General features: G+C 39.8%; 1 protein-coding gene across 1 annotated transcript; it reads right to left on the bottom strand.

Moving 5' to 3' along the window:
• Window positions 1-5,234: 5,234 nt before the first annotated feature.
• On the bottom strand, window positions 5,235-21,667 carry GTSF1 (gametocyte specific factor 1). Its single transcript, XM_021686795.2, has 9 exons — window positions 21,625-21,667; window positions 19,824-19,868; window positions 13,928-14,028; window positions 11,246-11,372; window positions 10,712-10,795; window positions 10,191-10,254; window positions 8,893-8,987; window positions 7,927-7,959; window positions 5,235-5,375 (listed from the first exon to the last, which is right to left on the bottom strand). The coding sequence occupies exons 2-8, from the start codon at window positions 19,837-19,839 to the stop codon at window positions 7,943-7,945; spliced, it is 504 nt and encodes a 167-aa protein (XP_021542470.1). The 5' UTR covers window positions 19,840-19,868; window positions 21,625-21,667; the 3' UTR covers window positions 5,235-5,375; window positions 7,927-7,942.
• Window positions 21,668-21,893: the final 226 nt, after the last annotated feature.

Genomic DNA, 21,893 nt, shown 5'->3' with positions numbered 1-21,893 from the left:
TGAGAATAATAAAAAGGGTGCAGTGGTCATCAGGTAAATCTGAAAAAGCCGAACAGAAATGAGTATCTGAGTTAAGAAATCATACATCTGCAGTGGAGTCAGTTGGCATACTTACGTGATTTTCTACCACCACGCTCAATAACCTAGCAGAAATTGAGTATAAGAGATGGTGGGTTTCACTTGACTTGGGGATTGGTGAAGCAGAGATAGTGAAAGAACAAAGGGGTCAAGAAAACTCAGGGTGCTGATTTAGTCCACTGAAGTGACTGACCATGAAGTCTAAGCTGACAGACATGGAAATGAGTTCAGGAGGAAACTCATAGCTTGGGAGAATGAGAGATTGAGTGCAAATTACCATTTAGGGAAGCAGGATGGGTCTAAAGCCAAAAGCAGTGAATTAGAAATTAGAAGTCCCAGGATAAGGTCACAGCCAATATTAACAAGCCATGGAGCCTCGGCAAAGATAACATTTTTGAGGCCTCTTACCTCCACCCTGGGTTAAAGTATGTAAAATGCCAAGTAAGAACAGTGGCTTGCATACAGTAAGCACTCTGTAACTATATACTAATTGTTGCTAATGTTTTAAAATTATATACTATTTAATACATACATATGAAGCATAATAAGATAAATACCAGGAGGGGCGCCTGGGTGGCTCAGTCAGTTAAATGACTGCTTTCAGCTTGGGTCATGATCCCAGAGTCCTGGGATTGGGTCCCCGCGCTGGGCTCTCTGCTCAGCAGGGAGCCTGCTTCTCCCTCTCCCTCTGCCTGCTTGTGTGCTCTCTCTCTGTCAAATAAAATCTTTAAAAAAAAAAGGATAAATACCACGAAAGCTACCATCCAACTTACTGAACAGAATATTAATACACTGTGTTTTTTCCTGGTCCCATCCCCCCGGCTTCTCCCCTGAAGATAACCACTGTCTTGAATTTTGCGTTTATAATTTATTTTATTTATTTATTTTTTAAGATTTTATTTATTTGACAGAGAGAGACACAGTGAGAGAGGGAACACAAGCAGGGGGAGTGGGAGAGGGAGAAGCAGGCTTCCCGCTGAGCGGGGAGCCCGATGCGGGGCTCGATCCCAAGACCCTGAGATCATGACCTGAGCCGAAGGCAGACGCTTAACGACTGAGCCACCCAGGCGCCCCTATAATTTTTTTTTAAATGTTATGTCTCACATTTGTACAGGGCCTGTTTTTCTTTTAATTTTTTTTAAACATATAATGTATTATTTGTTTCAGGGGTACAGGTCTGTGATTCATCTGTCTTACACAATTCACAGCGCTCACCACAGTACATACCCTCCCCAATGTCCATCACCCAGCCACCTCATCCCTTCCAGCCCCCTCCACTCCAGCAGCCCTCAGTTTGTTTCCTGAGATTAAGAGCCTCTTATGGTTTGTCTCCCTCTCTGGTTTCGTCTTGTTTCATTCTTCCCTCCCTTCCCCTATTATCCTCTGTCTTGTTTCTCAAATTCCTCAGATCAGTGAGATCATATGATACTTGTCTTTCTCTGACTGACTTATTTTGCTTAGCATAACACCCTCTAGTTCCATCCACGTCGTTGCAAATGGCAAGATTTCATTTTTTTTGATGGCTGCATAATATTCCATTGTATGTATATACCACATCTTCTTTCTCCATTCATCTGTTGACGGACATCTAGGCTCTTTCCATAGTTTGGCTATTGTGGACATTGCTGTTATAAATATTGGGGTGCACGTGCCCCTTCGGATCACTACATTTCTATCTTTGGGGTAAATACCCAGTAGTGCAATTGCTGGGTCGTAGGGTAGCTCTATTTTCAACTTTTTAAGGAACCTCCATACTGTTTTCCAGAGTAGGGCCTGTTTCTTCATATGTTAAGATGAAGCTTTGGATTATGTGCTCCCTAAGCTCCCTTCCAGCCCCAAGGGTATATGAGATATGATGGGTGGGCATCAAAGTTACATACCTAGTGGAACCATATAATAAATGCTTATTTTTCAAGGGTTTTATAGAGCTAAAACACTGACTCCTCTGTTGAAATCTCCAATTCAACAAAAGGGTATCTCAATGGAGTTTCTAATCTCAAGATCAAGACTTTCCATCACTTTCAATTTGCACCTCTGCTAGAAAGTTCTACTCTAGAGAAAACCAACACAAGGAGCTAAATAAGCTAAGCCCCTGACCCTGTCCAGTGAAAACCTGAAACCCAAGCCTGAGGAAATAGAACTGAAACAGCTGAACTAGGAAAACATATTTATTTCAGTGACAAGTATTTTAATAAAAATGAGGAGACATGGCTGGGTTCATATGCAACTTTTCATACAACCTGGATTTATTTCCTCCATACAATTGTGTGTGTGCATATATAAAATAAAACTAAACTTGTCTTCTTCATGTTTCCTCAAAGATTCTTATGCTATTTTAGTTTTTATATAAAACAATCTTTAAATAAGGTAAACACAAATGCAAATCTGCTGATCATATGGTTGATCTCCAAGGTTACTGTCGGCCTTAGGATGCTATTTTTCCTAGCTATAAACAATCTGAACTTTTATATTTGTCTCACCAGTTACCAAGTTTATAAGTTAAGTGAGTCGGACCAGGCAGTGGAATTGCTGTGTAAAGGGCAAATGCCCTGTTCATACACAGGTCTGCATTTATCAGACCTCGGTATGGCTGGAATAAAAAGTCACCTGAGACTGGGTATGGGTAACAGGTTCATGTGTCTTCAGTGGCCTCTCAAGAGGCCATGGCTGTAAAGTAGGATGTGAATATGTTCTGAACCTTAATGGTACCAGGAAGACAGTGATCAAAAGAATGAGCAGTCACTACGGTATTTTTCTCATGGTATATAGGTAGTTTTCCTTATTCTACTCACGGAATTGGCACAAGAAAACAAGTATTTTCTTAAAGGTTTCCTTTCCAAGGCCAGTCCTGCTTCAATCATTTTAAATTTAGTATACAAATCGCCTTGATTTTTATAACCTGCCTCTTTAAAAATGGCAATAATAAGCATAATGTTATCTCCTCAGTTTCTGCCTACTTTGGAGCTTAATATGAGCTGGGCACAGTAAAAACTACAGGACCCCAAGAATGCCAATATATGTATATCCATTTTGTTTGACATTAGGACTAACACAAGGAGGTACCACTCTGCCTCCACAATGAAAGAATACTGCAGTGCATTATTTGAAATTAAATCCAGATACTCTCCGTGTTTAGCTCAGGTACAGCTACCAGGAGAGCTCAGCATCATTTTAACCTACATGTGTTTATTCCTGGTGAGAACATCTGCAAATCACAAAGGCACTTCCAGAACCCCTACAGAGAAAGGCAATCTTCCAAAAAAGCAAATCCTCTCCTTGGGGTAGAGTGTAGAGGGCCTGGATAAGATCGAAATGCAGGCCTCAAAGGCTCTCTGGGCTAAGCTTTTGAAACACCTCTGCTTTTAACCTTTACCCATTAACACTTGACTTTAACTGAAATTAAAGAATATTCAGCTGCTTACCTGTCCACATTCCAAAGGGAAGCATTCTCTGAAAAAAAGGGTCTTACAGGTAAGCTTCTCCTCCCCAATTCTGACGGACCTATAAATAGTCACTTCTTTATTCTAGTTTTTGGGAATCTCCAAAAATCACCAGCAAACTAAATCCAGACTAGTGAATTCTAGGCCCAATAAACACCCTAAGCAGTCTCAGAAAGCTCCTGGACCAGACAAATTGGCTGCTTTAATCATTAGTTTACTGAAGAAACCACAGGATTTATTTTGTGAGCTAACAAAATTAACACAGGTAGGCATTCTCCTACTCATACTCGAAATGGTTAGATGTTTTGTGATTTTGTGGTTTCTATTTGATTCCTTTGTTGAGTTGTATTCACGCAGCTAATTCTTTGCAATGAGACTCACAACCTTGCTTGTTTTACCTAAACTAGGTAGGAGTTCTGGGTTACAAGTGTAGTATAAGAGTTTTGTTCTGTTATCACCCAAATGAAATCAAAAGGGTTTTGTATTTTCTAGTAATAAGACTATTAAATAACCTTAAGTTGGTGTGAGGATTGATTGATACACAAATAATCAGAATTAGTGGCATAATGGGTGTTTTCCCCCCTTCAATACATTATCACCCTCTCCAGAGGAAATGGTCTAGTTATTCTCTTAAGATCACACAGCTAGAAGCAGAAATACCATTGTACTGGGGCTATCTTGGACCCGTTTTTAGGGACTGCAACTAAATAAACAGCTCTGCTTCTATTAGGAGAGAATCCTGTTTCGTGTAAATATCATGAAAGAAGGCATTCCACAAGAGCCCACTCTTCCTTATCTGTTACTCACAAAAAATGTTACATGGATCATTTCTGAAATTATCACTATGCTTCATCCAAGTCCTTATCTATACCAGATCCCCAATCCCACTCCCTGCCAGACAGATTTAGAACCAAACCAAACCAAACCTGAAAAAAACCAACCAACCAACAAAAACACACACACAAAAATGCACAGATATAAACAAACAAAAAACTGGTCTGGGGAGATTATGAAGTTTCCTTGTAAGGGCCAACAAAATGCTAGGCTAGCCAGGGCCTTGGGTGTTTCAGAAATCTAACTTATACACACATTCCAGGAGAGTCAGCAGGGCCATCACACATTTAAGCTTTGAAGCTTAATCAAATTTCACACATAGGTGGAAAGCCTCTCTCTTCTCCACATATACAATTGTTCCTCTCCTCCATTCCAATCTTCACTCCTACATAATCTACACCTGGCTTGACAGCTAGTACAATTTCTAGCTGGAATGTGGGAGAGAAACAAAAGAAACCTACTCTAGGCTGGAAATATTCAGGGAGCAAGGTGTTCTACAGATTCTAAACAAGAATGGGGTGTTTTGCTATCTAAATGCTATCAATGTCTTGAAGACTCTGGATAAGGAGATGCACTGATCAAAAAAGGACCATTCCTATAAATTTTAAAAGGAATCTGATCTATGTGTATCAGAGAACACAAATACACAGTTACTTTTTCCAACCCAAGTTTCTTGCCTGCTTTAGCTGGATCCTTTAAGATAACTTTAAATAATTATGTTTCATTAATGTGAAATGGGATGTGATTTCTGATCTTGGGGCTGCAGGTACTTAACCAAACTATCAAGCTATCTACGTTGATGCTTTATTTGAAACAGTTCTGAGTTTGAGGGCTGTCCGCAGCCCTCGAACTCATTTGTTGCATCAAATGAGTGAAAACTCAAAGCATGGAGGAAAAAAAAAAGGTACTTGTCAGTTTGAAAGTCACAGACAGTTTATCTTTCTATAATTAGATTAGGAGGAAAAAAACCACGAAGAACCCACTGGTAGCAGGAAGAAGCAAGAGTCTTCTAGAGTCTGGCATCTGCAAGGAAATGAAAGAAAAAAAAGAGTTCTTAGTTCCTTTCAGTGACAAAAACACCAACTACATCTGATAATAGGCCACACAACTACAACCTGATTAACATCTCTTGGTCAGCTGGAAGAATCTGATATTGTTAATGGCAGAACACCAAGTACCTTCTGACCCTTAGCTCTTCAGTACCACTAAGCACACAGAAACTTGTTAATTGAATCAAAAACATTCTACATAGAGCTCACTGTACACTGCTTGTGTCAACAGTTTCATGAGTGAGCAGAAAATCAGAATTGACTATCCATACAATTGACATCTCCAGACAATTCTGGATTAATTTCAATTAACTTATATTGATCTTTTTCTCTTCTCATATGTTCTATCTATTCATTAATTCAGTAATATTTTTTGAGCTGTTACTACATTGGGGGAATAAAAATTAATATGGTATCACCTGCTTTGAGACACTTATCTAGTAAAAAGTAGATTTGTTGATAAAAACACGAGATAAAGCATATCAAGTGCAAGGTGAACAAACCCTCTTCATGTATATGCATTCAAGAAAATCTCCACCCACACTTAAGTTCCTTAAGGGGATAAGTCCTATCTTCTATTTCTTTTGTATCTTTTCAAAGAAGCTAGAGAATTCTGTAACAACCGGCATTCAAAAAATGATACTTTATTAAGAGGATAAAAAGGTTTGTGGCTGTTTAAGGATTGTTACCTAACCTAGGATAATTTTTCTCTCCTGATTCCTCAGGGGTTATAAAGAAAAATACATTTTTAGCATGTAAGGGGTTTAATAGCAAAGAGTTAAGTTCCCAAGGAGAGAAGGTATCTAGTCTTAGGTGTTAGAGATAGAAGCTTCTCCTAGGCTTTCACCTTAGAGTAATTTTTTTTTTTTTAAAGATTTATTTATTTGAGAGAGAGAGAGAGAGAGAGAGAAAGAGAGACCATGCACACACGTGCGAGCGGGGACAGGGGCAGAGGGAGAGGGAAGCTGACTCCCCGCTGCGCAGGGAGCCTGCAGCGGGGTGATCCCAGGACCCTGAGACCATGACCTGAGCCAAAATCAAGAGTTGGCTGTTTAACTGACTGAGCCACCTAGAGTAACTTTTTTTTTTCTTGTAATCTCTACACCCAATGTGGGGCTCAAACTCACGACCCCAAGATCAAGAGTCGCATGCTCTCCCAACTGAGCCAGCCAGATGCCCCTGGACCATTTTTATTATGTAGCAATCCGTACTGTATGAGAACCAAGCATCTTGTGCAGTGTGTCAGAAGGATTCAAAGTTCACCATTCATCCAGGTGGTGTGTGTTTTCCTGACACACCCCAGTGCTGTTGTGTCTCATTCCCTTCTGGGGCCAAATCCAATTTTCTGGTTTCCACATGTATTTAACAATTTGACATCAAAACCTACCAAGAGGGGCGCCTGGGTGGCTCAGTCGTTAAGCGTCTGCCTTCGGCTCAGGTCATGATCCCAGGACCCTGGGCCCGATCCCTACATCGGGCTCCCTGCTCAGCGGGAAGCCTGCTTCTCCCTCTCCCACTCCCCCTGCTTGTGTTCCCTCTCTCACTGTGTCTCTCTCTGTCAAGTAAATAAATAAAATCTTAAACAAAACAAAACAAAAACTTACCAAGAAAAATCGCTAGCACCTAGAAGCAACACATAAATATTATCGTCCATAGCTAAGGGGTGTTTGCTTTTGGAATCTCTTTTCTGCTTCTCACCAGAAGAAACATCAGTTTTGGCACAAAATGAACCCTAACTCACAGGAGATCCATCTGCTTCACTGTCCAGAGGAAGTGAATGAACTGGAAGGCAAGAGGCCAATTACTCACTCTTAAAGAAATATTCACAGAGGGCCTACTATCTGCAAGACAGTGGGGATATAGTCTCATTCCTAGCTTAATAATATTCCTTTTGGCAGGAGCAATATGGCTGGGCAACCTCAGCCAAAACAGCATTTGAAGAATCAAATTTGGCTCTGCCATAGGCATATAGGGTTACCTCAGGAAAGGCTTCATCTGTAAAAAGTAAAATATTTTAGTCTCTTCATAGAGATTTTGTGAGATTCTGCTAAATCAAATATTCAGATAAGATCAACAGTGCAAGCTTCTTAGAGACCCCAAACTTTTAACTGCTCATTAAAAAGAGTATGAATTTTTTGCTGAGTGTTAAACTGTACTGCACAGGGAAAGAATTGCAGAGCAGTGAAGCACAGCTGTCTGATTAATCTCAGTCCATTAAAAAGGCATGATAGATCTCGAATGCAACTTTGATAAAAAAAAAAGAAAAAGAAAAAAGGAAAAAGGCAATGTGTACTAACGTTAGGGAAAGCAACATGGCATGTTAACAGGATTCTAATTTAACAAGTAAATGCCTATTCATTAGCGTGTAGAGCCATAACAGAAGCTATATACTTAAAAAATATAGGCACACACAAAGCTTTAATTTGGTACCATAATCTGAAGGAAAATTGGACCCAAATTACTTTATGTCCAGTTAAATCTTGCTACCATCTGAAGAGAGAGTGAAATAAAACTGAAACACTTACTTGATGAGATATTCAGTTACTGTGCATTTCCATCTATAGAGTAGAAATATTTCAAAATAAATACACCATGACAATTGAAATTCACTCCTTCCCCTATTCTTACTAAACACAAATGACTTATTATTCTTGGGGTATACTGAATTACAATATAAAAGTGGAAGAATTTAAAATTAGTGATTGGATTCTATTCAAGAGCATGGGAAAAGAATAGTATATTACCTATCTAGCCTTTAGGCATATGATGTGGTGAACTCATTTTTTTGGGAAATGCAAGTATCCAAAGGGAAATGTTTTAAAGGGAATCCTCTAGCCACCTAAAAAATTAGCTCAAATAGTAGCAAAGACTGACATCAAGGGAATCTGAATTTGGGGGCAACATTAGGAAAGTCTGTATTAAATAAAAATGATAGTATCTTGGGTGTTCCCTATGTGGGAATTTATCAGGGTGATATGATATGAATTTAGTACCTATTTACTCGGCACGGTTTCTGATGTCTAGGGAAGACATCAGAATACTATTCTTATGCTAGTTCCTATAACTTATTACTTTCGTTTTCTTTCTACTCATTTCCTTTTAGGTCTCTGCAATCCAATTTCTAATCCCAATTTCTACTGATATTATGCCTTGAGTGTCAGGGATGACTTCCTCCTGCCCAGTGTCAGTAGCCTTTTTATTGGTCTCCAAATTTACCCAAGGTATTTGATGTCAGTGGTCATCCCAACTTGAAAATATTCTTTTGGTTTCTGCGATTTTGTACTTTCTTATTCATAATTTCCTGTTACTAACCAGGGCCGGGCCTAGGGTGTAGGGAGTGAGGTGCTCAGAATGCAAAATTTAAGGAGGCACTCACTCTCAGGGTCATGTGAGTGTAATGTGTTCACATTGACTATGTCCCTGAATAATCAAGACCAACTGTATTTAGCACAACGAAAAGAGTAAAAACATTTTGCCTTTATTTCACTTACTGTTTTTCCATGGCAGAACATATGGCAGAGACTTGGGAACACGCATGCCTGAAGCCAGGTTACTCTTAGGTTCCATAACTATGTTGCTTGCAGGGCTGCAAAAACAAAGACAAATCTGCGTATGCCAGCATATCTGTATTCTTCAGGCAGGCACACACAAGACAATCAAAATGTGTGTTTTGTAATTTGGGAGGAAACAGCAAACTACATTCTGAAATGTAAACACATTTCCATCAAAACATTCTTGCAATTAGAATGATTACTACTTCTCTGAAAAGCTCACTGTTCTGTACAAGCATTAAGATGGGTCTAACCATTTTCATTTTCCAGAAATTGAGATAAACAGCAATGCCATCTACTGTTCAGTTATATGACAGGCTCATCAACTCACTCAATAAATGTAAGAGATAAAATAAAATGCCAAGACAACCAAACCAAAGGCAACAAATCTCATAGAACTGAGGTAAAATTAAAATTGTACTATTAAGATCCATCTTTAAGTTTTTCTATTTTAGTGCACACACAAAATAAGGTACATGTACAATTACTAACTTATCTTAGGAGCTAAGAAAAATTGATAAGCATTCTATTTGGGGAAAAATGAAGTCTAGCATCTCATTCCTTCATTTTCTAATCCATAAATATTCTCATTTCTGAATATCTGAAACTTGATCTTCCAAAGTTTGAAGATGAAGCAGTAATGAGAAATCTCATAGATTTAAATTAGATAAAGGGGTGCCTGGGTGGCTCGGTCAGTTAAGTGGTTAAGCGTCTGACTCTTGATCTCAGCTCAGGTTTTGATCTCAGGGTTACGAGTTCAAGCCCCACACTTAGATACAAATTAGATACAAAATCAGTGGAAAGAAGAGATGCATTTTCTTCCCTACCCAATAGGTACTCTGGCTTGCCCAATTTCAAATCAAGAACTTTCAGGATTATTTTTCCTTAGACACTAATTACCCAGAGTGCTGTCACTGGAGAATTTTTTCAAAGTATTAAAATAATGCCAACTCAGCAAAAAACCCAATTTAGACGTAAGAATGTCTGGTACCACTGTCTCCCTTGCTAGACTATAAGCTAGTATTTTTGTGTTCCCATAGTGATTAACACAAAGCATGTGACCTTTTTATGAATCGAGGAATAAATAAGGAAAATAACCCATCAAAACTATCTAGACTAAGTTACCACCAAGTAACATCATTAAGGAAAGAGATCAAATCATGCTTTGGTGGCTTCTTTTGGTAACAGGTCACTTGGATTTTGGGAGGCAGTGCTGGGAATGAGCCCATTTCACTTACGTGTTGTTGCCACAGTAGTTGGCTGTGCCCCAGACAAATGGGGTGCTGGTCTGTTCCCACAGATCTGCCAAAGAAAGAACACAGTTTGTGACACTCCTAGGTAAAACACCAGTTTATGCTAGTTGAATCTGTAAGGTGGGAAATAATACACCTAAGTTTAGAGAAATTTAAAGATTGATCAAGTACCCTGCTGAAGTGACACAGTAGCAGGAATTTAATTGAAGGATATAAACACAAGCAACCTAAATAATAATAAACGTGCCCAGTAACAACCAAACACAGATGGTACAACACAATTTATGGAAAAAAACAGATGTAAAGAAGTGCTTTTTCCAGTCAAGAGGGATAGGCTGTTCCACGTGTCTGCACAGTGATACGAATGTGCTTGTTTTGAGGCCCAATAACAATAATAAGGCGTTCCGAACATGGTATGTTCCTAAAAAAGGAAAATCTTCCTTCTGTCTAAAGCAAATGACTTGCGATTTAGACATTGTGAAGAAAAAGATGTAGAGACACTTCACCTTTATCCCAGTCCTCATCGCAAGGAGGGCACTGCCATGTGCTCTCAGCCAGAGTCTCTTGTCCAAGGTTCCTGGTTTGGTTGACTGCAAGATAACAAAGATTCTGATGTAAAAAGGGGACATCGTCAGGTTATTATGTTTAAAGGGGTTAAGTGGCTTAAAAGGTTTCAGGGTAGCCTAATAGGTCTTTGTTTCTGAAAAAGAGATGCTACGAAAGCTAAGCAGAGGTCTTATCCCCTTGCAGAAGAAAAAGAAGCTGAAACAAAGATTGTTTGTCTTTGTTTATGACAATAAAAGGATTTTTATTTTTCGATTAATTACTGGTAAGATGGATCAGGTTGTTCAAAAGAGAAAGCAGTCTGATAAACACAGCCTGACAACCTTTTATTGATGAGATAAAATACTCAAGGGCAGAAAGGTACTATTCTTCTGAAATGATGAAAGCCAAAAATCAAGAAATTAAGGTGACAACGGAGCATAATACAAATCTGAAGGGGCTAACCTCTAGGACTGAAACCTTTTAGCTAGTCTTACCAACATCCTGCTCAATACAACTTTTATCGTCACAGCTTGAGATATGATGACTGATTTCAGCCCGAGGAACCTGGTGGCGAGCATTGAAGGGACAAGTAGCCAATTTGTTTGCGACATCAGGATGATTCTGTGGAACAAAAATTAAGAGGTCTATCAATTCTTTGATTCTCTTCAGGTTCAAAGGGAGTGGCTTAGCCTTATTCTATAAATGACTCCCCTAAAATCTCTCAATAAACTTGTGGCTTAACTATGGTAGGTAAACTCATGGTAGAAAATTAAGAGGGAATGAATTATTTCTCCTCACACAGACTGTACAGACGACCTCAAACTCATCAAAATGTAAGCTTCTTTCTTATGCTCATAGAGACGGACAACACAGATACTGGGTTTACAGTGGCTTATAGGGGAGTAAACAGTGAATTTAGGATTGGGTATTTGAACCATATTTCCCAGGGTCCCAAGACTGGCAGCACAGCCTGTCATGGTGGAGCTCTCTGGATGTCTCCGAAGGGTGATATTCAGGGAACAGTAACACGAAAACATACTCTTAGTCTGCACTGCGGTAGCGCCCCTGCTACTGCCATGCAGTAGTGCTGGAAAACAGCGGTGGGGAGGGAGCCGCAGAAGAACCCGACCAGTGAGTTTTCAGATTAACACAGGAATGCTTATTTCAAGTAAGGATGCCTGAAATGAGGCTGTGAACAATTGGGCCTTTATTTCAGCTATTTCACTAAGGAAAAGCCCAAATGTGAGCGTCTACTCTGCTGATCAAGTTCTCTGTTTTAAAACAAAACAAAAAAAAACAAAGGGTTTATTGTATATCAAATCCTATAGTAAGCTACCAGGAATTAAGAAGCTGATTTATTAGAAGCAAAACATTTATCACAAATAATATTCAAAAAAGTAAAAATAATGTGAAGTGGAAGGATGCTAAGAAAAAATAGAGGATGAAGAAAATTATAAGGACAGTTATCTTCATGATTTTCGTAAGGGATACTGAGCATTCCAATGCAAAGATTTTTGTGGTCAAAGATTAAGAGCATTAGAAGAGGGGAATTAAAGGGGTGCCTGGGTGGCTCAGTTGGTTAAACGTCTGACTCTTGATTTCAGCTCAGGTCATGATCTCAGGGTCGTGAGATGGAGCCCTGGGTTGGGCTCTGACCTGGGCATGGAGACTGCTTAAGATTATCTCTCTCCCTCTGCCCCACCCTCCTCCCTGAATGCACGGGCTTTCTCACTCTCTTTAAAAAAAAAAAAAAAAAAAGGAGTTAAAGACAATGTGTCTTTTTTTGTTGTTGTTTTTTTAAGATTTTATTTATTTATTTGAGAGAGAGAGAATGAGAGACAGAGAGCATGAGAGGGAGGAGGGTCAGAGGGAGAAGCAGACTCCCCGCCGAGCAGGGAGCCCGATGCGGAACTCGATCCTGGGACTCCAGAATCATGACCTGAGCCGAAGGCAGTCGCCCAACCAACTGAGCCACCCAGGTGCCCCAAGACAATGTGTCTTTTTATTGCTTAGTTTCCTTTCCCAACCTTTATCCTTAGGGACATGTTTGCAATCCTAGGGAAGCAAGTCGTGGTGGTATCTGCTGGTCCACATTATCCAGGTTCAACTTTAAGGGATCTTTGCTCTAGAGATTTAAAAGAGCTGCAGAAATGATCAACAAAGGCATGATAATCATGTCATGAGGACTGCAAGAGAAACACCCTTTAAAGGATGTTAATGCATACATGAATTGTATGCAGTTTGGATTAAATACCAAAAATGCTGTCCAAGCATAAATCCTGCAGACCTTTGGCCTTTGTTTTTTTTTAAATTTTTTTTAATATTAGAGTATCTTTTTTTTTTTTTAAAGATTTTATTTATTTGACAGAGAGAGACACAGCGAGAGAGGGAACACAAGCAGGGGGAGTGGGAGAGGGAGAAGCAGGCTTCCCGCTGAGCAGGGAGCCCGATGCGATGCGGGGCTCGATCCCAGGACCCTGAGATCATGACCTGAGCCGAAGGCAGACGCTTAACGACTGAGCCACCCAGGAGCCCCGACCTTTGGCCTTTGTATCCGACATCTGTATTCTAACAATCCTTTCCAAGTGCCTCAATTAGTGTGCCAGCATTAAAGTAGTTTATATCTAAGACTACAAAAGAGTGACCAGAGAAAAAAAACTCAAACTCTGATTAGTTGTCCCCCACCAAAAGATGCTTCAACCGAAGACTGAAACTTGGAGAAACCGTTATTTTTAGGAATAATCTTTTCTTAGGCTAACCTCTAGCTGTTCAACTTCTCTAAAATTTCCAAACAAAAAGAAATCAGAATTAAGTGTATTATGGCACTCAATCCTTATCAGGACAATGAACACATCAAATTCACAAGGCAAGAGGGATTTCTCATTGCTAGCAAAAATTAGTTTTTCCTCTGTTTTATGAAGTGTGAGAAGAGTATATAGAGGGCGCTTTGTCACTAGTTAGGGAGAAAAAAAAAACAAAAACAAGAAAAAGCTATGTACTCAAGAAATAAACTCCTTTCTGTAAATGTTGGTATTTAACACAAAAGCAGATTACTAAAACAAGTCCGGCATTAAATTAAAACATTTTTGCTAAAATTATATGATATTCACAAAATTTGGCTTTTTAAAAGAACTCAAGAGGTCATTACAAGGCAAATTATGAAAATAATGCCTTACCTTTCTGCACTTGATAAGATGATAAGGAAACCTGCAGGCCCTGATCTGGTGGTTTTTATCATAGGGGCATTGTAATAGCTTTTCAGGGTCCAGGGAATCGACTGAAAGAGAGAAGAGTAGGATAAACATAAAGCTTAAGCTTTAAACCTTTGTAAAACTACAGTATTCCAGGCACACTGGATTTTTAAACAGAATCTATAAGAATAGAACAGGACAGTCTAACAACAACTTGGAATTAAAAAAAAAAAAAAGGGTGACTAAACATTTAAACACGAAAATGTAACTCCGGGAAGATAAAACTGTATTACCACCAAATCTTTGTAAGTACAGCAAAACAAGCTGTCATGGGATAGGATCTTAGTTCATATCTGGTTGTACATAAATTTGTTTTATACTAAGGGCAACCAACAATGAAAACAACAATAAAGTTAAATGAAATGATACCCTTTTTTCCCTTCTAGACGTGCTAATTCAGGGTCATTCTTATATCTAGCTAGCCTAACCAAAGCCTCTTAACCAGTATGCTAAAGTTAGAATGGATGGTGTGCCAATATACCAGTGCGGGGTACCTCTGCACATGCTCCCCCACCCCCTACCAGTCACTTCTAGGGCAAGTTGAGGGCAGTTACTCCCCTCTGCCAGCATTCTTGCCTATTGACTAGTATGTTATGGCATGAAAAAAGTTCATAAGGACTGCTCTAGATCAGTTATAAGCTCTATGGAAGCTTGATAGGTGATTTCTTTTTCATCTGTCTGCTTGGATTTACTACTATAAGTAGTTCCTAATCTTGGTTACTCTAGATACCTCTCAAAAGAAACCAATACCTTTATCAGATAGGTGGTTTTACTTTTCATAGTTTGGCACACAGATGAGAAAAAAATCAGAGAATTCTTTAATCTAGTGATTATCAAATTGGGCAGATAAAAAAAATAATCTGCAAAAACAGAACGTCCTAAATTTAAGACAACTGCAGACATATGGAGCTGCTCTGTGAAAGAAAGCCCCTAACCTAGACCATGCTATTTAAAACTTCTCTTAGAAGACTATATTTTCAGGCACCTGGGTGGCTCAGTTGGTTAAGCGACTGCCTTCGGCTCAGGTCATGATCCCGGAGTCCCGGGATAGAGTCCCACATCGGGCTCCCCCCGCTCTGTGGGGAGCCTGCTTCTCCCCTTCCCTCTGTCTGCCACTCCCCCTGCTTGTGCTGTCAAATTAAAAAAAAAAAAAAAAAAAAAAGACTATACTTTCAGGAATCATCTCTACATAGTTACTTAAGTTTCTTTAAATGTGTAAAGCTACCCATAGGCTTTACAAATTTTAGCAAGCTTGATTAATGAAGGGAAATTAAAAGGGTTAAGCACATTCTGAGTGTATTATGAGGACAAGAGGCAACCTAATAAAATGCTGTTACCATCATTGAAGGTAATGATAAAAGTGGAATAAGATAAACAATTCACATTTGATAAGGAGCTTATAAACCAGGAGACTGCTATGAAAATCAGAAGCCAGTGGGGAATTGAAACAGACAGTTTCATTGGAAGAGTGGTAAACATGCAAAAAATTGCTAACCATGATCGTGATGCAAATGAGCCAGAAAGGTGACTTGAAGGACAGAATGAATAGGAAGGGAAAGTCTTAGAGGACAGGAAAGTTTATTGGACCAGGCTCATCCTGACCAGCAATCTTTTCATATTTCTGAAGCTTCAGGACACCCAGGGAGAGTTTACAGATAAAATTCTTATTAGTTTCCCTTCATTTAATCCATTCCATCATGAGCAAATGTTAGGTCATGTCAGCAGCTGACAGACTAGACATACCTTATGATTCATACACATTATACTGCCTATACAGTGACATATATCAGAGTTGATAATGACGACTTCCTATCACAATGGTTTTACTTCCTGGCCTCTGGTAACTTAGGTTAGCTCTAAACTGGTTTTCTAGATTTAAAAAATTTTATTTTACTTTTAATTAAAAAAATTTTAATGGTGATAAAAATATGTAACATAAAATTTACCACCTTAACCAATTTTAAGTGTATAATTAGGTAGTGTTAAGTATATTCACACTGTTATGCAACCAGTTTCCAGAATTTTTCATCTTGCAAAACTGAAACTCGATACCCATTAAGCAATAATTCCCTATTCTCTCCTCTTCCCAATCCCTGGCAACCACTAATTCTACTTCTTGTTTCTATGAGTCTATTCCAGATACTTCATATAAGTAAAATCATAGTGTATGTCTTTTTTTGACTGACTTATTTCATTTGGCATAATGTTCTCAAGGTTCATCCATATTGTAGCATGTGACAGGATTTCCTGTACCTATTTTGCTAATTTTTTAAAGTTTTTATTTATATTTTTTAGTAATCTCTACCCCCAATGTGGGGCTTGAGCTCATGACCCTGAGATCAAGAGTTGTATGCTCTTCCAACTGAGCCAGCCAAGTGCCCCACTTGTTTTTTCTTTTTTTTAACTTAATATATCCTGGAGCTCCTTCTATGTCAGGATATAAAAAGAATATAAAACAAACAAACAAACAAAAAACCCAAAACCAAACCAAACCCAAACAGGAATATTTCAGTGCTGCATACGGATTTGCCATAGATTCTTTTTTTTTTTTAATGATTTTATTTATTCATTTGAAAGGGAGAGAGACAGAGAGAGCACAAGCAGGGGGGAGAGGCAGAGGCAGAGAAACAGGCTCCCTGCTGAGCCGGGGGCCTGACGCGGGGCCGATCCCAGGACCCGGAGATCATGAACCGAGCCGAAGGCAGACGCTCAACCATCTGAGCCACCCAGGTGCCCCATAGATTTTTTTTTTTTTTAAGATTTAAAAAAAAATTTATTCATTTGAGACACAGAGATACAGAGAGAGAGAGCATGAGCAGGGGGAGAAGCAGGGAGCCCGACGTGGGGCTCGATCCCAGGGGGGATCATGACCTGAGCTGAAGGCAGACGCTTAACCATCTGAGCCACCGAGACACCCCTGCCATAGATTCTTAATCATTTCTCTTACTGATGGACATTCAGGTCATTTCCAGTTTTTTATTATTATATAAAATGCTGTGACTAACAATCTGGTATATACTTCTTTGTGTACGAGGAGTATTTCACTTGGGCAGATACCTAAGAGTGCTGCATTGAAGTATATGTGCATTTAAAGTAACAAATACTTTATACTTGTAATAAATACTTGTAATAAATACTATCAAACTGCTCATCAAAAATTCTATCTGGCTTTTTGGCAATATAACTTAATTTGGAAAACAGAGTAGGCCCTGTGGACAAGCTCTCTCCAAAAGCATAGACTCAGATGTTTTTTTTTTAAACTATTTTTAAAAAATTATTATGTTATGTTAATCACCATACATTACATCATTAGTTTTTGATGTAGTGTTCTATGATTCATTGTTTGCATACAACACCCAGTGCTCCATGCAGTACGTGCCCTCTTTAATACCCATCACCGGGCTAACCCATCCCCCACCCCCCTCCCCTCTAGAACCCTCAGCTTGTTTCTCAGAGTCCATAGTCTCTCATGGTTCGTCTCCCTCTCCGATTTCCCTCCCTTCATTCTTCCCTTCCTGCTATCTTTTTTTTTTTTTTAACATATAATGTATTATTTGTTTCAGAGATACAGGTCTGTGATTCAACAGTCTTAGACAATTCACAGCGCTCACCATAGCACATACCCTCCCCCATGTCTATCACCCAGTCACCCCATCCATCCCACCCCCCACCACTCCAGCAAACCTCAGTTTGTTTCCTGAGATTAAGAATTCCTCACATCAGTGAGGTCATATGATACATGTCTTTCTCTGATTGACTTATTTTGCTTAGCATAATACCCAGATGTTTCTCACTCCTGGGTAGGGCCTGAAACCCACGGTGAGAAATGGAGGAAACTTCATAGAAATAGGGAACTAGACTTGACAAAAGTATCATCAGTTAAGAGGTACAGCCCCAAACAGAAGCTGGAGATCTTTAGATCAGATTAAGGTTATAGTTTAAGGTCAATTTGGGAAGAAGGTCAAGTATATCCTAAGGCAGTGTTAAGTTACTTGGGGTCTGTGCTAAAATGCAGATTCTGATTCAATAGGTCTGGGATGGGGCCCAGAGATTGTGCATTTCTAACAACTCCCAGGTGATATTTTTCTAAGAAAAAAATTATGGCTGAAAAAAGTAAAGAATGAGAGACATAAAGGGGAGCTGTTGTTTTCTAATTTAATAGAGAGTAGTAAGCTTCCAAGAATAAATATAAATCTACCTATCTCACATGGAATTCCAGGTTTACATTAAAATATCTTTTTAAAAAATATTTTATTTATTTATTTGAGAGAGAGAGAGAGAGAGAGCACACAAGAGGGGCAGACAGAGAGGGAGAAGCAGGCTCCCCACCAAGCAGAGAGCCCAACGTGGGGCTCAATCCCAGGGGATCCTTGGGGAGCATGACCTGAGCTGAAGGCAGACACCAAACCAACTGAGCCACCCAGGCACTCCTACATTAAAATATCTTGAAAAAAATTAAGGAGGTAGGGGAGAGAACCCTAAGGAAGACCAAGGAGAATCAGTCTTCTAGATCAATGATTCTCAAAGTGTGGTCCTCAGATCAGCAGCCTCAACTGAGAACATATTAGAATTGCAAATTCTTGGGTCCCAGATCTTCTGAATCAGAAAGTCTGGGGGTAAACAACAATGACAAAACACAAAAAAAAACCCAAAACCAAACAAACAAAAAGAAATTCTGGGGTAAGTCCAGCAACCTGAGTTTTAACGAGCTCCGTGGGTGATCTTGCTGCATGCTCAAGTTTGAGAACCTCTGATATAGATATTTAATGAAGACTATTTCCATGTAGTTTCTATATATCGATGATTAAGATTCTTTTTTTTTTTTAAAGATTTTATTTATTTATTTGACACACAGAGAGAGAGAACAGGCTAGGAGAAGTGGCAGGCAGAGGGAAAGGGAGAAGCAGACTCCCCGTTGAGCAGGGAGCCCGACGCGGGGCTCAATCCCAGGACCCTGGGATCATGACCTGAGCTGAAGGCAGTCGCTTAACCGACTGAGCCACCCAGGCGCCCCTCGATGATTAAGATTCTACTGGACCCTTCCTTGAAGGTAGAATGGGACTAAAAAATATCCTTTAGTTGGAACTTATTAACTCCAAAGAGACTCTGAACAATACAGCAAGTAAGACACAGTGTAGGCCCTGTTGACAAGTTTCATCCACTCATTGATGCAGATGTTCCTTAAACTTGGTCAGGGCTTAGAAACCATAGTGCCTTATGGTATCAAGTGTGGCATTACATATGAACAACATATGACTCTGTCTCTAACTATGTAACCTTGGGCAAATCGTTAATCTAGGTTCTATTTTCTCCCATGTAAAATCCAAACGTTAAATGAAATGATTTTTGGGGTCTCTTTTGTTTCTACATTTGTATGATTCTAGATGCTAGCTCCCTTCTGACTTCTTGGGCCATCTAAGGTTCCTGGATCACTTGAGAAATAAGAATTCTTCCTAGGATTTCTTTAACCCCAAGAACTCAATGTGTATCAGCATTATTATGAATATCATATTGTCTCTCAAAATAGGAAACAGAGGTTACTATCCCCTTGTCCTTAATAGGAGAAACTGAAGCCCTGCAAAATTATGTTTCATTTAATAAAAATATAGTTTAACACAGATGTCCCAACTGTAGCCTTTCCAAAGCTTGATAATTTCAAGTGTCTTATTTCAAATTTGGGAACTTCTCTACTACCACACAGACATCCTCAGCAGTTGAGGGAGAAATGTGAATCTTTCCCAAAACACTAAAAGTCTTGTCAGACATAAAACTATATGTAAAGAATTTAACTTATTCTCTAAAAGCAATAAGAAATACATACTGTAAGTTTCTTCCATGCTGGAAATGAAGAAGCTGAATCCAAGCGCTGAGGGGGAAAAAAAAAAAGCAGTGGTTCAGTAAACAGGACTACTAATTTAAAGTGTATTCAGGTGATAAGATAGTCTACTTTAAGTGCCATTTCAACAACCTGTCACTGTTTACCATCCATTAGGGTTCGATGCTATTTAACATTAAAGGGGGCAAGTCAAGACCACAAGAGAATTACTATTTAAACTTTAGGATAAACGTAAGAATAGGGTACTATTTTATTTATTTATTTTTTTAAAGATTTTATTTATTTATTTGACAGAGAGAGACACAGCGAGAGAGGGAACACAAGCAGGGGGAGTGGGAGAGGGAGAAGCAGGCCCCCCGCTGAGCAGGGAGCCCGATGCGGGGCTCGATCCCAGCACCCTGGGATCATGACCTGAGCCGAAGGCAGACGCCCAACGACTGAGCCACCCAGGCGCCCCTAGCTTACTATTTCTATGACTTTTCTAAACATGATCAGGAAGCGTCACACCTACTGCAGTGATGCTTCACCTCCCCTCTCCTCCACCAATCCCCTATACTAAAATGGATAGGCTTGGTTAAGTTTCTCTAGTTAGTACTCCTTCTAAGCATTGAGGGAAAACTTCTGAGTGTTAGGATTTAAGAAATATCCATTTTATGGATAACACAGTAATAAAAGAACAAGTCTGTAACAGAAATGTGGAAGATTAAGACAAGAAATGATTCTGTAGTTTGAATCCTCTTCTACCAAAGATCTCCCCCTATTTAGCACTGTGATTAAATAAACTAATCATTATGGGAAAAAACTAAATTTATATAAAACCATTCTCATAGGAAACTTCTGAAAATTAGCTAGATTTACAGCTGTTGCCTCTAGAGCAAGCTCTCCTTTGGCCCTTCATACAGTTCCACACCCCTTCCCCCCATTCTATGACATAAGCAGCCTTGGAATCTATGGTAGGAAATACAAGTGATCAGCTGGAACTCTAGTTTGGTAATTTGCTCCACAGCCCATTTGTTAATGACATTTACTGACGAAACTGTTGTAAAAAAATATTTTTCATATCTGGATTAAGAAATTCTGAACTTCCTTTTGACAAGTTTTACTTATACAGTTACTTCACACTTTTTTTTTTTATAAAAAATAAGACGTTTGGAAGTAAGAACCAAGTATTATGTTCCTTGATTTTAGGGTGTTTAGAGAAACAATCAGCGCCAGATTCAGCAACTTATGGAAAGCCACCCTAAACTCTGGGGGCAAAAAGACTAATTACAGTAGATTTAAAACACTGGAATCCATAGCTTCATCATTCAGCCGTGTCCACTGAAGTCTCCTCCGTACCAAACTGTTAACGGGCGATTCTTTACCTTTTCCCTAGTACTAGACCGTGGTGAAACGGACAAATTACGCGAAACAGTCAAGTTTGGGGGCTGGATGTAGGCTGAAGCAACTGGTTAAACTCTTAACAGAGCTGAGGTCTCAGTAAAACAGTCGTTTTTCTTTAAACAAAACAGAGTAGATTTAAGCGATGGGACTAAACAGGAGAAGGTGGGGAAGGTGGTTAACTTAAAACAATGTAGACAAAGGAGGTAGGGAGGCCCTCGAGGGGACACACGGTGGCTGGACTACGGGTAGCTACGGGTAGCCAAAAGAGCAGCACTGAGAACCCACAAGGCCCAAGGCTACGGGCAGGCGGAAAAGGAAAGATATTAGATGGTGAAAGTATCCCAGGAAACTCAAGGTGAGTTTTTTGCGGAGGCCCCAGGCCAGACGAGGACGCCTTTCCTACCTCGGTCGAGACACGTTCCCACAGTCGCTTTCTCCCCACACCCGCGCCCCAGCAACGCTCACTTCCGCCCCTGACGTTAGGGGGTGGGGCCTCCACTTCCTGTGACGCTGGTCTCGGCTCCGCAGGAGTGTGTCTTCCTTGCGCCCGGCCTCCCAGGCCTCCCCGGCCGCCGCGCGCGTTGGCTACTTCTCACTCTTCAGGCTCCCCGTCCTCGGGCCATTGTCGTCTTTCGGCCCATTCTCGTCGGGTCTCCAGAACGATAGTGGCCT

Source organism: Neomonachus schauinslandi, chromosome 5 (genome assembly GCF_002201575.2).
Source record: "Neomonachus schauinslandi chromosome 5, ASM220157v2, whole genome shotgun sequence".
NCBI classification, from domain to species: Eukaryota; Metazoa; Chordata; class Mammalia; order Carnivora; family Phocidae; genus Neomonachus; species Neomonachus schauinslandi.
The sequence above is the reverse complement of the archived record's forward strand: the minus strand, read 5'-3'. Positions and strand labels throughout refer to the sequence as shown.